The 17,236-nt window shown below is 44.7% G+C and overlaps 2 protein-coding genes across 2 annotated transcripts in view; both read left to right on the top strand.

Moving 5' to 3' along the window:
* The first annotated feature begins 9,843 nt into the window (after window positions 1-9,843).
* LOC106595413 (uncharacterized) lies at window positions 9,844-11,474 on the top strand. Its single transcript, XM_014186786.1, has 2 exons — window positions 9,844-9,924; window positions 10,615-11,474. The coding sequence occupies exons 1-2, from the start codon at window positions 9,880-9,882 to the stop codon at window positions 11,170-11,172; spliced, it is 603 nt and encodes a 200-aa protein (XP_014042261.1). The 5' UTR covers window positions 9,844-9,879; the 3' UTR covers window positions 11,173-11,474.
* Window positions 11,475-15,698: 4,224 nt separating this feature from the next.
* arpc1a (actin related protein 2/3 complex, subunit 1A) overlaps window positions 15,699-17,236 on the top strand; it is a 12,367-nt gene continuing 10,829 nt past the window's right edge. The window contains exons 1-4 of the mRNA XM_045711297.1: window positions 15,699-15,959; window positions 16,525-16,631; window positions 16,781-16,885; window positions 17,020-17,236. The exon at window positions 17,020-17,236 is cut by the window's right edge and continues 6 nt beyond it. Of these exons, the coding sequence (XP_045567253.1) occupies window positions 16,568-16,631; window positions 16,781-16,885; window positions 17,020-17,236 (386 nt within the window). The 5' untranslated portion in view covers window positions 15,699-15,959; window positions 16,525-16,567. The remainder of the gene's footprint in view (window positions 15,960-16,524; window positions 16,632-16,780; window positions 16,886-17,019) is intronic.

The following is a 17,236-nucleotide window of genomic DNA, read 5'->3' as shown; positions in this document are numbered from 1 at the left end:
TCTCCCCTATGTAGTGCACTAAGCCCTGCTACAGTCTCCCCTATGTAGTGCACTAAGCCCTGCTACAGACGTGCTACAGTCTCCCCTATATAGTGTACTAAGCCCTGCTACAGTCTCCCCTATGTAGTGCACTAAGCCCTGCTACAGACGTGCCAGTCTCCCCTATATAGTGCACTAAGCCCTGCTACAGACGTGCCAGTCTCCCCTATATAGTGCACTAATCCCTGCTACAGACTTGCTACAGTCTCCCCTATATAGTGCACTAATCCCTGCTACAGACGTGCCAGTCTCCCCTATGTAGTGCACTAAGTCCTGCTTCAGACGTGCTACAGTCTCTCCTATGTAGTGCACTAAGCCCTGCATCAGATGTGCTACAGTCTCCCCTATGTAGTGCACTAAGCCCTGCTACAGACGTGCTACAGTCTCCCGTATGTAGTGCACTAAGCCCTGCTACAGACGTGCTACAGTCTCCCCTATATAGTGCACTAATCCCTTCTACAGACGTGCCAGTCTCCCCTATATAGCGCACTAAGTCCTGCTTCAGACGTGCTACAGTCTCCCCTATATAGTGCACTAAGCCCTGCTTCAGACGTGTTACAGTCTCCCCTATGTAGTGCACTAAGCCCTGCTACAGACGTGCTACAGTCTCCCCTATATAGTGCACTAAGCCCTGCTACAGTCTCCCCTATATAGTGCACTAAGCCCTGCTACAGTCTCCCCTATATAGTGCACTAAGCCCTGCTACAGTCTCCCCTATATAGTGCACTAAGCCCTGCTACAGTCTCCCCTATATAGCGCACTAAGCCCTGCTACAGTCTCCCCTATATAGCGCACTAAGCACTGCGACAGTCTCCCCTATATAGCGCACTAAGCCCTGCAACAGTCTCCCCTATCTAGTGCACTAAGCCCTGCTACAGACGTGCCACAGTTTCCGCTATATAGTGCACTAAGCCCTGCTACAGACGTGCTACAGTCTCCCCTATGTAGCGCACTAAGCCCTGCAACAGTCTCCCCTATATAGTGCACCAAGCCCTGCTACAGTCTCCCCTATATAGTGCACCAAGCCCTGCTACAGTCTCCCCTATATAGTGCACCAAGCCCTGCTACAGTCTCCCCTATATAGTGCACCAAGCCCTGCTACAGTCTCCCCTATATAGCGCACCAAGCCCTGCTACAGTCTCCCCTATATAGCGCACCAAGCCCTGCTACAGTCTCCCCATATAGCGCACCAAGCCCTGCTACAGTCTCCCCTATATAGCGCACCAAGCCCTGCTACAGTCTCCCCTATATAGCGCACCAAGCCCTGCTACAGTCTCCCCTATATAGCGCACTAAGCCCTGCTACAGTCTCCCCTATATAGCGCACTAAGCCCTGCTACAGTCTCCCCTATATAGTGCACTAAGCCCTGCTACAGACGTGCCACAGTCTCCCCTATATAGCGCACTAAGCCCTGCTACAGTCTCCCCTATATAGTGCACTAATCCCTGCTACGGTCTCCCCTATATAGTGCACTGCTTTTGACCAGAGCCAGGCCATATGGTTCTACTCCTATGGGGCCTAGTGGAAAGCTGTGTACTATATAGGGAGTAGGGTTCCGTTTGGGATGCACCCATTATATACAACCCCCCATATCAGGCGTGATCGGGGTGCCCTGACCCTAGGCAGGGGGTCAGGGAGGAGGGGTCAGAGGTCATGGGTCAACAGCACTTCCTGTGGACGTGAAGGACCATGTGACAGCGAGGGCAGGCGTGATAGGCATCCTTGAAACTCTTGAGGAAAAACGGGATCAGACAGCAGCCTAGGAACAACCTGGAGGGACAGGGAAAGAAGAGTACAGTCAATATACCTGCTACTGGTGGGGGGGGTGTGTGTAGCTGAGATGGACTGTGTGTGTAGCTGAGATGGAGTGTGTTTGTGTGTGTGTGTGTAGCTGAGATGTAGTGTGTGTGTAGCTAAAATGGAGTGTGTGTAGCTGAGATGGAGTGTGTGTGTGTGTGTGTGTGTGTGTGTGTGTGGAGCTGAGATGGAGTGTGTGTGTGTGTAACAGATGGTGTGTGTGTATGTGTCTAACAGATGGAGTCTGTGTGTAACTGAGATGGAGTGTGTGTCTCTGTCCTCACCCACAGAGGATGAACACCAGACACATGGTCCAGGAGAAAGTTCCAGCGTGGTGAGTGACGTCACTCATCACCTGGTTCTGACAGGAAGGACATCTGATGAGACCAGGAGAATCACCCAGCTCTGTCTCATAGTGCTGGACAACCCTCTGTCTGGGGGGGTGAGCACCCCCTGAGAGAACAAGGGGGTTAGATAAGGGGTTAGATCCTCTGTCTGGGGGGGTGGGGGGGGCACAACCTGAGAGAACTGGAGAGAGAGGTGGGTTATACTAAGGATACCATCTTAGTCTCAATAAACAGTCAGATCCAAGCCTCTGTCTGGGGAGGGCAAGCACCACCTGTTAGAACGAGGGGGTTAGGTGTCCATCATTATTCTACAGTCTGAAGGCTGTGTGTGTGTCCATCATTATTCTACAGTCTGAAGGCTGTGTGTGTGTGTGTCCATCATTATTCTACAGTCTGAAGGCTGTGTGTGTGTGTGTCCATCATTATTCTACAGTCTGAAGGCTGTGTGTGTGTGTGTCCATCATTATTCTACAGTCTGTGTGTGTGTGTGTCCATCATTATTCTACAGTCTGTGTGTGTGTGTGTCCATCATTATTCTACAGTCTGAAGGCTGTGTGTGTGTCCATCATTATTCTACAGTCTGAAGTCTCTGTGTGTGTGTGTCCATCATTATTCTACAGTCTGAAGTCTGTGTGTGTGTGTGTCCATCATTATTCTACAGTCTGAAGTCTGTGTGTGTGTGTCCATCATTATTCTACAGTCTGAAGTCTGTGTGTGTGTCCATCATTATTCTACAGTCTGAAGGCTGTGTGTGTGTGTGTCCATCATTATTCTACAGTCTGAAGGCTGTGTGTGTGTGTGTCCATCATTATTCTACAGTCTGAAGGCTGTGTGTGTGTCCATCATTATTCTACAGTCTGAAGGCTGTGTGTGTGTGTGTCCATCATTATTCTACAGTCTGAAGGCTGTGTGTGTGTGTGTCCATCATTATTCTACAGTCTGAAGGCTGTGTGTGTGTCCATCATTATTCTACAGTCTGAAGGCTGTGTGTGTGTCCATCATTATTCTACAGTCTGAAGGCTGTGTGTGTGTGTGTCCATCATTATTCTACAGTCTGAAGGCTGTGTGTGTGTCCATCATTATTCTACAGTCTGAAGGCTGTGTGTGTGTCCATCATTATTCTACAGTCTGAAGGCTGTGTGTGTGTGTGTCCATCATTATTCTACAGTCTGAAGGCTGTGTGTGTGTCCATCATTATTCTACAGTCTGAAGGCTGTGTGTGTGTCCATCATTATTCTACAGTCTGAAGTCTGTGTGTGTGTCCATCATTATTCTACAGTCTGAAGGCTGTGTGTGTGTCCATCATTATTCTACAGTCTGAAGGCTGTGTGTGTGTGTGTCCATCATTATTCTACAGTCTGAAGGCTGTGTGTGTGTGTCCATCATTATTCTACAGTCTGAAGGCTGTGTGTGTGTCCATCATTATTCTACAGTCTGAAGTCTGTGTGTGTGTCCATCATTATTCTACAGTCTGAAGTCTGTGTGTGTGTCCATCATTATTCTACAGTCTGAAGTCTGTGTGTGTGTGTGTCCATCATTATTCTACAGTCTGAAGTCTGTGTGTGTGTGTGTCCATCATTATTCTACAGTCTGAAGTCTGTGTGTGTGTCCATCATTATTCTACAGTCTGAAGGCTGTGTGTGTGTGTCCATCATTATTCTACAGTCTGAAGGCTGTGTGTGTGTCCATCATTATTCTACAGTCTGAAGGCTGTGTGTGTGTCCATCATTATTCTACAGTCTGAAGTCTGTGTGTGTGTCCATCATTATTCTACAGTCTGAAGTCTGTGTGTGTGTGTGTCCATCATTATTCTACAGTCTGAAGGCTGTGTGTGTGTGTGTCCATCATTATTCTACAGTCTGAAGGCTGTGTGTGTGTGTGTCCATCATTATTCTACAGTCTGAAGGCTGTGTGTGTGTGTGTCCATCATTATTCTACAGTCTGAAGGCTGTGTGTGTGTGTGTCCATCATTATTCTACAGTCTGAAGGCTGTGTGTGTGTCCATCATTATTCTACAGTCTGAAGTTTGTGTGTGTGTGTGTCCATCATTATTCTACAGTCTGAAGTCTGTGTGTGTGTCCATCATTATTCTACAGTCTGAAGTCTGTGTGTGTGTGTGTCCATCATTATTCTACAGTCTGAAGGCTGTGTGTGTGTGTGTCCATCATTATTCTACAGTCTGAAGGCTGTGTGTGTGTGTCCATCATTATTCTACAGTCTGAAGGCTGTGTGTGTGTCCATCATTATTCTACAGTCTGAAGGCTGTGTGTGTGTGTCCATCATTATTCTACAGTCTGAAGGCTGTGTGTGTGTGTGTCCATCATTATTCTACAGTCTGAAGGCTGTGTGTGTGTCCATCATTATTCTACAGTCTGAAGGCTGTGTGTGTGTCCATCATTATTCTACAGTCTGAAGTCTGTGTGTGTGTCCATCATTATTCTACAGTCTGAAGTCTGTGTGTGTGTGTGTCCATCATTATTCTACAGTCTGAAGTCTGTGTGTGTGTGTGTCCATCATTATTCTACAGTCTGAAGTCTGTGTGTGTGTCCATCATTATTCTACAGTCTGAAGGCTGTGTGTGTGTCCATCATTATTCTACAGTCTGAAGTCTGTGTGTGTGTCCATCATTATTCTACAGTCTGAAGGCTGTGTGTGTGTGTGTCCATCATTATTCTACAGTCTGAAGGCTGTGTGTGTGTGTGTCCATCATTATTCTACAGTCTGAAGGCTGTGTGTGTGTGTCCATCATTATTCTACAGTCTGAAGGCTGTGTGTGTGTGTGTGTACTCACCAGTAGCTGTCTGGTTGATGTAGCTACCACCCACAGCACCAGGTGGAGGAGGAGGAGTGAAGGGAGAGATCCTCATGTCATCTCCTTTACCCTGGACTGAAACAACGAGAGAGAGAGAGAGATCCTCATGTCATCTCCTTTACCCTGGACTGAAACAACGAGAGAGAGATCCTCATGTCATCTCCTTTACCCTGGACTGAAACAACGAGAGAGATCCTCATGTCATCTCCTTTACCCTGGACTGAAACAACGAGAGAGAGAGAGAGAGAGAGAGATCCTCATGTCATCTCCTTTACCCTGGACTGAAACAATATGAGAGAGAGATCCTCATGTCATCTCCTTTACCCTGGACTGAAACAACGAGAGAGAGAGATCCTCATGTCATCTCCTTTACCCTGGACTGAAACAACGAGAGAGAGAGATCCTCATGTCATCTCCTTTACCCTGGACTGAAACAACGAGAGAGAGAGATCCTCATGTCATCTCCTTTACCCTGGACTGAAACAACAAGAGAGAGAGAGATCCTCATGTCATCTCCTTTACCCTGGACTGAAACAACGAGAGAGAGAGATCCTCATGTCATCTCCTTTACCCTGGACTGAAACAACGAGAGAGAGAGAGAGAGAGAGAGATCTTCATGTCATCTCCTTTACCCTGGACTGAAACAACAAGAGAGAGAGAGATCCTCATTTCATCTCCTTTACCCTGGACTGAAACAACAAGAGAGAGAGAGATCCTCATTTCATCTCCTTTACCCTGGACTGAAACAACAAGAGAGAGAGAGATCCTCATGTCATCTCCTTTACCCTGGACTGAAACAACGAGAGAGAGAGAGGGGCGGGTGTACTGTACTGTAGAGTCTTACCTGGTAGGGAGTAGGGAGGAGGGTTAGGACATGGTTCCTCTGACTTCAATGATGTGTCCATTGCCTCTGCTGAACAGCTGAGGAGAGAGAAACCACACAATTATCACAATATTTGACGAGGCCCTTTCCTCCAGGAAATAAGTCAAGGGTCATGATAGTCAATTATCTGACCCAGACCTTGTTGAGACAGTAGTCAAACATCTGTCTCAAACCTTGTTGAGAGAGCGTATCGACGTGTTGATTGGCACTCCTGTCACCTCATTGGTCAGTCACCTCATCACCTGGATCAGCTGACAGACAGGTGTGTTTCAGGTGGATCTGGCACTCCCACAGGAGTAGGGTGAAGTAGTCCCTATTACTGATCTGAGATCAGTTTTATTCTGTTTGAGTGAAACTTCTAGCTAGGGGCTTCAACCTCGAATCACTGCCTAGGACCAGCTCTTCCTGCCTCTTCTCTTCTAGCTAGGGGCTTCAGCCCAAAAGCACTGTTCCTAGGACCAGCTCTTCCTGCCTTTTCTCTTCTAGCTAGGGGCTTCAGCCCAAAAGCACTGTTCCTAGGACCAGCTCTTCCTGCATCTCTTCTCTTCTAGCTAACTTGGACCCAGGACCACACCTAGCTAATATTCTAATGCCTCATATATCAGGGGTGACACAGGATGAGAGCCAGGACCACACCTAGCTAATATTCTAATGCCTCATATATCAGGGGTGACACAGGATGAGAGCCAGGACCACACCTAGCCAATATTCTAATGCCTCATACATCAGGGGTGACACAGGATGAGAGCCAGGACCACACCTAGCTAATATTCTAATGCCTCATACATCAGGGGTGACACAGGATGAGAGCCAGGACCACACCTAGCTAATATTCTAATGCCTCATATATCAGGGGTGACACAGGATGAGAGCCAGGACCACACCTAGCCAATATTCTAATGCCTCATATATCAGGGGTGACACAGGATGAGAGCCAGGACCACACCTAGCCAATATTCTAATGCCTCATATATCAGGGGTGACACAGGATGAGAGCCAGGACCACACCTAGCCAATATTCTAATGCCTCATATATCAGGGGTGACACAGGATGAGAGCCAGGACCACACCTAGCCAATATTCTAATGCCTCATATATCAGGGGTGACACAGGATGAGAGTGGATAGTGTTCCATTATTTCTTTAGTGCCTGGTGGAGTTTTCCTTTTTTGTCTCACCAGGAACGACTCTGGGCCCTATCACTACCTGTATCACTGAATGTATATAAGACCTCTGTGACGTTTGTAAAAGTTTAAAATTTCTTACATTTATTTTATTTAAAACCTGTGTTTTTTTGTTGTTTTTTAAGCACTTCTGCATCCTGCCCAACTTGGATGCTGGATGTAACTCTGAGCTGGATGCTGGATGTAACTCTGAGCTGGATGCTGGATGCTGGATGTAACTCTGAACTGGATGCTGGATGATTGATGTAACTCTGAACTGGATGCTGGATGTAACTCTGAACTGGATGCAACTCTGAACTGGATGCTGGATGTAACTCTGAACTGGATGCTGGATGTAACTCTGAACTGGATGCTGGATGTAACTCTGAACTGGATGCTGGATGTAACTCTGAGCTGGATGCTGGATGTAACTCTGAACTTGATGCTGGATGTAACTCTGAGCTGGATGCTGGATGTAACTCTGAGCTGGATGCTGGATGTAACTCTGAGCTGGATGCTGGATGCTGGGTGTAACTTTGAGCTAGATGCTGAATGTTTTTCTGACCTTGATGCTGGATGTAACTCTGAGCTGGATGCTGAATGTTACTCTGACCTGGATGCTGGATGTAACTCTGAACTGGATGCTGGATGCTGGATGTAACTCTGAACTGGATGCTGGATGTAACTCTGAACTGGATGCAACTCTGAACTGGATGCTGGATGTAACTCTGAACTGGATGCTGGATGTAATTCTGAACTGGATGCTGGATGTAATTATGAGCTGGATGCTGGATGCTGGATGTAATTCTGAACTGGATGCTGGATGTAACTCTGAATTGGATGCTGGATGTAACTCTGAGCTGGATGCTGGATGTAACTCTGAACTGAATGCTGGATGTAACTCTGAGCTGGATGCTGGACGTAATTCTGAACTGGATGCTGGATGTAACTCTGAACTGGACTGGATGTAACGCTGAGCTGGATGCTGGATGTAACTCTGAACTGGATGCTGGATGCTGGATGTAACTCTGAACTGAATGCTGGATGTTGGATGTAACTCTGAGCTGGATGCTGGATGTAACTCTCAGCTGGATGCTGGATGTAACTCTGAGCTGGATGCTGGATGTAACTCTGAACTTCATGCTGGATGTAACTCCGAGCTGGATGCTGGATGTAACTCTGAGCTGGATTCTGGATGTAACTCTGAGCTGGATGCTGGATGCTGGGTGTAACTTTGAGCTGGATGCTGAATGTTACTCTGACCTGGATGCTGGATGTAACTCTGAGCTGGATGCTGAATGTTACTCTGACCTGGAAGCTGGATGTAACTCTGAGCTGAATGCTGGATGCTGGATGTAACTTTGAGCTGGATGCTGGATGTTACTCTGACCTGGATGCTGGATGTAACTCTGAGCTGGATGCTGGATGTAACTTTGAGCTGGATGCTGGATGTTATTCTGACCTGGATGCTGGATGTAACTCTGAGCTGGATGCTGGATGTAACTCTGAGCTGGATGCTGGATGTAACTCTGAGCTGGATGCTGGATATTATTCTGACCTGCATGCTGGATGTAACTCTCTCCGTTCACGTCTTCCTCAGTGCAACAGCCCCTACTGCTCTTTAGCGTCCGTTCACGTCGTCCTCAGTGTAACAGCCCCTCCTGCTCTTTAGCGTCCGTCCACGTCGTCCTCAGTGTAACAGCCCCTCCTGCTCTTTAGCGTCCGTCCACGTCTTCCTCAGTGTAACAGCCCCTCCTGCTCTTTAGCGTCCGTCCATGACGTCCTCAGTGTAACAGCCCCTACAGCTCAATAGTGTGCAGTGAATTTGACACGATGTAAGGCTTTAATGAATATGACATGTATTTAAAGCAACAACAAAAAAACGTTTTTGAAATTGCACAAACAATCTATTTTTTGCATACCCAAAAAGCAAGTACAGGGGCGCGTCTGATTAGATTCCTTATTCTCAGGGCCAGGTGTTTATTCTACATGTCAGAGAGGCATGTTTGTTCCAGTTACATGGAGGATTTATATTTGAACGTTCCAAAAACATTGCGTCCTGCTGAACATGTAGAACGTATGGCAGCTAAACATGGTATTCGGACACGGTCCATGTAATAATGTCTGAGAAAATCTGTTGATGATTTGTTGCTACAGATGGTTTGTTACATGGTTAGGAGAATTAACATGGCAGTTTAGGAGAATTAACATGGCAGGTTAGGAGAATTAACATGGCAGGTTAGGAGAATTAACATGATAGGTTAGGAGAATTAACATTATAGGTTAGGAGAATTAACATGGCAGGTTAGGAGAATTAACATGGCAGGTTAGGAGAATTAACATGATAGGTTAGGAGAATTAACATTATAGGTTAGGAGAATTAACATGGCAGGTTAGGAGAATTAACATGATAGGTTAGGAGAATTAACATGGCAGGTTAGGAGAATTAACGTGGCAGGTTACGAGAATTAACGTGGCTGGTTAGGAGAATTAACGTGGCAGGTTAGGACAACTAACACAGCAGGTTAGGTGAAATAACGTAGCAGGTTAGGAGAATGAGGTTAAGATCAGGAAAAGGGTTATGGTTAGCTACAACGCTTCAGATGTCAACAACTGTTGTCCCCGACGCGACCACAAGATGAAGCTGTAGGCCACAACGGTAGAAACGTGAACAAACCATCTGTTGGGAATTAATGGAGATTGTTTTCAGTTGAAATTACGTTTATTCAATGCGGAACAAGTGGATCTCGTCTCATACGAACCATCCTATTCTCGCGAGTTTACATTCTGTTGTATCCGTCTAGCCTAGAGAAACAGAATGTAAGTTCGCGAGGTCGGGATGGTTTGTAGAGGCTACAAGGGATCCTCCTCGCCCACAAAGCAGGTTACGCAACTGCATAAATAAATGTATATGCCAGCTAGGCTACTGAGAAGTGCTTCAATTAAAACACATACAAAAATGAATAGATTTCTAAGTTTGAATCCGCCCCCAGGTGCTCTTATAATTATCAAACATTTTCCCGAATTCAATTAGCGCAGGAAACCACCTTTCTCACGTTTTACATTAGCTGCATACGGTTACGTTAGTATCATGTTCAATAATATAGTCTGATGGCTTGTGAGACGACTAGGCTTGCTATTGTCGCATGTTTTCATTAAGCTACATAATGAAAAATAATGTCTGTTCCTATTAAACATGCATATAATTTTCTGTTGGTCACATCATTTTACTGTTTGGAACCAAAGGAACCATTGTTTAACTGGTTTTAATGGAGGTCGGGTTCAGTCGGGAGTAAAAATGGACTGAAGTTTGTATCCCTAATGGTCAGCCAAGTTGATACATTTTTAGCAGGTGGATATTGCTCCAACAGGGGACAGGTTGGTTGTTTTGTCCAGGAGAAGATCACAAAGCATTTGGATAGATTTACCTTTCTCTCTCTCTCTATCACACATGAATTATAACTTTACATAATACCAAAACGTACAGACATAATTGTGGGTAGCTTTTGCTAGTTAACTAACTTGTTGATCACTAACTGGATGTGTGTGTTTGCTTTTCTCTTTGTGCCTTCAGAGAAAATGTTCTGAACACACCCCTATATGCACCCCCAGTGAGGAGTGTACAGAACGTCTCGACCCCCATCTAGACTCAAATGGAGGATGCACCCCCAGTGAGGAGTTTACAGAACGTCTCGACCCCCATCTAGACTCAAATGGAGGATGCACCCCCAGTGAGGAGTGTACAGAACGTCTCGACCCCCATCTAGACTCAAATGGAGGATGCACCCCCAGTGAGGAGTTTACAGAACGTCTCGACCCCCATCTAGACTCAAATGGAGGATGCACCCCCAGTGAGGAGTGTACAGAACGTCTCGACCCCCATCTAGACTCAAATGGAGGATGCACCCCCAGTGAGGAGTGTGCAGAACGTCTCGACCCCATCTCCTACACTCAAATGGAGGATGCACCCCCAGTGAGGAGTTTACAGAACGTCTCGACCCCCATCTCCTACACTCAAATGGAGGATGCACCCCCAGTACAGAACGTCTCGACCCCCATCTACACTCAAATGGAGGAGGACGGTGATGCTCTAACCTCAACGTTTACTTTTATGCCTTCCCCTAACCCTTGACCTCACTGAAATTATATTTAACCTAAACCTTGTTCCTAATCCTAACCTTCATGAACTTCAACCCCTATGGCTAGACAGATATAGCCCACATCACTGGGGTGGCAGATGAGACTCTCCTCCTACCAAAGGATCATTGTGTAAACCACCAGCTGCAATACCGCCACGGTATATAGCCAAGTGTTACAGTAGATGACTTGGACATGAAGTCCCCCTGTGTAGCGAGGTGTTCCGGCGGTAACGTTTCCTCACAGCTACTCGTCCGTCACAACAGAAAGGACAAAATAGGTCAGACAGAATTGGTCTTTCTCTCACTCCCTCCTTCTTTTTATACTAATGGAGGATTCCACTGCTAACATCTCAGGTCTGTCCCAGAGGAAGAGGTAGTACTCTGTCTGATGTCTTCACCTCAGGTCTGTCCTAGAGGAAGAGGTAGTACTCTGTCTGATGTCTACACCTCAGGTCTGTCCTAGAGGAAGAGGTAGTACTCTGTGTGTCTACACCTCAGGTCTGTCCTAGAGGAAGAGGTAGTACTCTGTCTGATGTCTACACCTCAGGTCTGTCCCAGAGGAAGAGGTAGTACTCTGTCTGATGTCTTCACCTCAGGTCTGTCCTAGAGGAAGAGGTAGTACTCTGTGTGTCTACACCTCAGGTCTGTCCTAGAGGAAGAGGTAGTACTCTGTGTGTCTACACCTCAGGTCTGTCCTAGAGGAAGAGGTAGTACTCTGTCTGATGTCTACACCTCAGGTCTGTCCCAGAGGAAGAGGTAGTACTCTGTCTGATGTCTTCACCTCAGGTCTGTCCTAGAGGAAGAGGTAGTACTCTGTCTGATGTCTACACCTCAGGTCTGTCCTAGAGGAAGAGGTAGTACTCTGTGTGTCTACACCTCAGGTCTGTCCTAGAGGAAGAGGTAGTACTCTGTCTGATGTCTACACCTCAGGTCTGTCCCAGAGGAAGAGGTAGTACTCTGTCTGATGTCTACACCTCAGGTCTGTCCTAGAGGAAGAGGTAGTACTCTGTGTCTGATGTCTTCACCTCAGGTCTGTCCTAGAGGAAGAGGTAGTACTCTGTCTGATGTCTACACCTCAGGTCTGTCCTAGAGGAAGAGGTAGTACTCTGTGTTGGATGTCTACACCTCCATTGACTCTGGTGGTGAGTATCTAACTGTGTTTGTTACAACTGTGGAAAATGTTCTGTGTTTGGTGTAACTCAGAGAGGAAACGCCACGTATTCGTTTAACCGTTTATTAGAAAGATTACAATACATGCATGATGTTGGTGTTAGGTTCTGCTCCTTCAGGGTAGCTCACTGCCAGAGCCTGCATCATGTTAAATAATGATAATTACAGGCAGTGAGCAAGGTACCCTGCACCAAATATTCCTCTCAGGGCCCATTTAAGTTGAGATCCATTTTAGATGGTGTCAGGATCATTTGATTTTCATTCATTTCTTCTTGTTCTATGATGTCATGAAGGTGAATATTCTTCTATGATGTCATGAAGGTGAATATTCTTCTATGATGTCATGAAGGTAAATCTTCTTCTATGATGTCATGAAGGTAAATCTTCTTCTATGATGTCATGAAGGTAAATCTTCTTCTTCTATGATGTCATGAAGGTTGATGTTTTTTTCTTCTATGATATCATGGCTGGTCCGCAAACAAACGTTTAAAGTGCATGCTGCCACCTACTGTGCTGGAATGTATGATCAATCATTATCTACCCAATTCTGTACTACCTTGAAAATAAAAAAACAAATAAATCCCTACTAAGTTCTACCTTTCTGTATCATGATCTCTCTTCTTCCTGTGTCTTTCCACTACCGACCATTCAGGTCCTTGACCCTCATCCTCCCGCTCCATACCATCAGAACTGACAGCCATATTGTCCTCATTCCAGGACAGCTGTTGATTCACCAACCTTTTCTCCATTTAGTCCGCACTACCGGCCGCCATTTCTGACCTCAAACCCTCTCTCACACTCAACCCCCTTTTCTATTCATTTTGGAGTGAAGAGGTTGTCAAGAACTGCAAGGAACTCAAGTCTCGTTGAATATCTTGGTTGATGTCATTTCATAGACGGTACAGTTTTAATCAGTTCTGTCTGGAGACAAAAAAATAAACGTATTTAAACTGGGTTTTTTTTTAGAAACCTTTCTGTATGAATAAAACAATTAGGTAACACTTTACAATAAGGGTACATTAATTAACATGAACAAAGAACAGAACAGCAGATATTGAAATGGGTGTGATACAAGACTTTGCTCATATGGACACTGGAACACAACCATGTAGTGGGGTCAAGCCCTTCAGTAGCTGTGTAATATCACCATTAGCTGGTTCATGGTTGACATGCACTTTTCACATGGCTACTGGGCTCTGTAGCTAGGCAACAGAATGTAAACATTTCCCCTTTTTTATCTTTATCTCTTCATTTATTTGGTATTGGATATATGCTGTAATTTATGTATATTTCTTTCATATTTAAAAATAAAACCTATTTTCAAACCCCATTACATTACTTTATTCTCTGATGAGCTTGGAGACCGAACCAGTTTGCGCTCCAGATATATTAAATAAAGATGTGATAAGATTCTGGAACAGTTATTCTTGATGTGAAGTACATTAATATTCTGGAACAATTATTCTTGATGTGAAGGACATTAATATTCTGGAACAGTTATTCTTGATGTGATGGACATTACGATTCTGGAACAGTTATTCTTGATGTGAAGTAAGATTCTGGAACAGTTATTCTTGATGTGAAGTAAGATTCTGGAACAGGCATTCTTGATGTGAAGTAAGATTCTGGAACAGGCATTCTTGATGTGAAGTACATTACGATTCTGGAACAGTTATTCTTGATGTGAAATACATTAAGATTCTGGAACAGTTATTCTTGATGTGAAGTAAGATTCTGGAACAGTTATTCTTGATGTGAAGGACATTAAGATTCTGGAACAGTTATTCTTGATGTGAAGTACATTAAGATTCTGGAACAGTTATTCTTGATGTGAAGGACATTAAGATTCTGGAACAGTTATTCTTGATGTGAAGGAAATTAACATTCTGGAACAGTTATTCTTGATGTGAAGGAAATTAAGATTCTGGAACAGTTATTCTTGATGTGAAGGAAATTAAGATTCTGGAACAGTTATTCTTGATGTGAAGGACATTAAGATTCTGGAACAGTTATTCTTGATGTGAAGTAAGATTCTGGAACAGTTATTCTTGATGTGAAGGAAATTAAGATTCTGGAACAGTTATTCTTGATGTGAAGTACATTAAGATTCTGGAACATTTATTCTTGATGTGAAGTAAGATTCTGGAACAGTTATTCTTGATGTGAAGTAAGATTCTGGAACAGTTATTCTTGATGTGAAGTACATTAAGTGAATAAAAAAATTATAAAATGAGCTTCTTTTTTTTTACACGGGCAGCCCAATTTCTGATATGTTTTCCACTAATTAGTATTTTGACCAATCACAGATCTTTTCAAATTAGATATTTTCTATTTAAAGGGGGTAAAAGACACAACCGTGTCAGAAATATCATCAAAACAGAAACCTTGTATTGGTACAAGATGTATTATTTCATATCATCAGACAATTGGATTGAATGTATAATCTCACCACAATCTCCTATGCAGAAGCTGTTGGGAGAGTCCATTGATGTATTTCCCATCGTTGCTTTGCCCCACAAGGACACACATCGATGAAATAGTCTGGTGAGTCCTCGATTGTGAAGCCGAAAGTAAATCTGTCTAAAACCAAATATCTGAAATGACGAGAAAGGAGAGAGAGTTCCGTTCAGCGACCTGTCAGATCAGGGTTCTAGTCAGACAACAATACATCAATTTGAGCACAGTAGCAGTTAATGGTTGTAGACTATTTGATGCCAGCATGTGTCAGTATTAAATAATAGGAGAAATTAAATGAAATCCTCAACTTTTCCTGTCCGTAAAGTTTTTGACATCCGTTTTTCCAATGATGACTCCTCCACTCTGAAAAAGAGAATAGATATTTCAACATCGTGTAACCTTTAAACTAGGGCTTCAAACCACTTTAGTGTAATCAATACAATAGTCACAATTCAAAATGAGTGTTGGTTGGTTCCATTCCAGGCTGTATCACAGCGGTCTAAGGCACTGCATCTCAGTGCTAGAGGAGTCAATACAGACCCTGGTTCCATTCCAGGCTGTATCACAGCGGTCTGAGGAACTACAGACCCTGGTTCCATTCCAGGCTGTATCACAGCGGTCTAAGGAACTACATCTCAGTGCTAGAGGAGTCACGACAGACCCTGGTTCTATTCCAGGCTGTATCACAACGGTCTAAGGAACTACATCTCAGTGCTAGAGGCGTCACTACAGACCCTGGTTCAATTCCAGGCTGTATCACAACCGGCCGTGATTGGGAGTCCCATAGGACGGCGCACAATTGGCCCAGCGTCGTCCAGGTTAGGCTGTCATTGTAAATAAAATAAAAATCTGAACTGACTTGCCTTGTTAATTATTATTTTTGATTTTTGCTTGGTTCATTAGCCGCTAGGGGCAGCCTTCAACAACAGCAAAAAATAGGCTACTGTCTCCGGGTTGGCTGACATCCTATCCATCTGAATGTAGCTGGAAGGTAAGCTTCCCGGTTCGACTCCTGACATTCCTGGACGGATTCGTGTCGACTGCCCAGAGTCCGCGAATTCAAGTCCGTTCCGCTGTCTCCCTAACGTTATTATCAATCTATCGTTTCCGAATAAAAAAGGACCAGCAAGAAGACTGCTCTGTCAAAACCAAGGTAAGCTAACAGTTAGCAATGCAAACTGTGTCGCTGGGAGCGGGCGACGGCTCGTAGGAAAGTTCGGGGCTTGGTTCAAGAGACGAGGCCTCGTTTTTTACGGCGAGATTGAATGTTATTTTCGTAGCAAATGTTATCGTTCGTAATCTTGTTTATATTTTTTTGTATGGACATTGAAGTATACATAAATTACTAGAAAATGTTGTTTGCTAACTAGTTAGCTAGTTTAGCTATGGTAACGTTACATGCGAAATTGGGCTAGTTAGTTAGCGAACATTAGGGTGGGATAGCCTGTCAAGTGGCTAGCCAGTTAATTAGCTCAGTCACACCTTGCTCCTAAATACAGAACTAACTCATCTTTAAGATCACGGGTATATCATGTTATATGTATAAAACACTGTTACTCATTCACGTCTTAACAGTTTGTGAAATGTAAACTAAAAATCTACCGAACAGGTAGCATTACAAGCAGCTAGCCGAGTAGCGTTAGCTGAATTGACTAAGGTTAGTTAACGAGCTGAGTCATGTTCTTGTATTCCTATGGGGGTTTTCCCTCTCTGTGTAGCCGGTGACCAGTGAGAGACTGACCGCACCCAACTCCCATCACCATGTCACTGCACCAGTTTCTGCTTGAGCCCATCACCTGTCACGCCTGGAACCGGGACAGAACCCGTACGGCCCAGGACCAATGCTTTATTATATAACATCACATACTTTAAATATACACATACTGCATACAACATCAAAACATCCACGTTCATCAAAATGTTTATCCACTGACTCTTCTGTTATCTGGCCTTCTTCCTCTTCTCTCCCTGTAGAGATTGCCATCAGTCCCAACAACCATGAGGTTCACATCTATCAGAAGAGTGGTAACCAGTGGGTGAAGAGTCATGAGCTGAAGGAGCACAATGGACACATCACAGGTAGACTAGGCACAGGAAATGACATCCCAGGAGTTGTTAAAAAGTATTTGAATCTATGTCTGGACATTGATGGTGTTTTTCAGAGGTTTACATTGACTATCTTCTCTTCTCTCTCCCCCTCCCTCCCTCTCCAGGTATCGACTGGGCTCCTAAGTCTGACCGTATCGTGACGTGTGGGGCGGATCGTAATGCCTATGTCTGGTCTCTAAAGGACGGGGTCTGGAAGCCCACTCTGGTCATCCTGAGGATCAACAGAGCTGCTACTTTCGTCAAGTGGTCTCCTCTGGAGAATAAGTTTGCTGTGGGCAGCGGAGCCAGACTCATATCAGTCTGTTACTTCGAGTCTGATAA

This window comes from Salmo salar, chromosome ssa02 (genome assembly GCF_905237065.1).
Source record: "Salmo salar chromosome ssa02, Ssal_v3.1, whole genome shotgun sequence".
NCBI lineage: Eukaryota > Metazoa > Chordata > Actinopteri > Salmoniformes > Salmonidae > Salmo > Salmo salar.
Note: the sequence above shows the minus strand (reverse complement) of the source record. Positions and strands in the feature narration are given on the sequence as shown.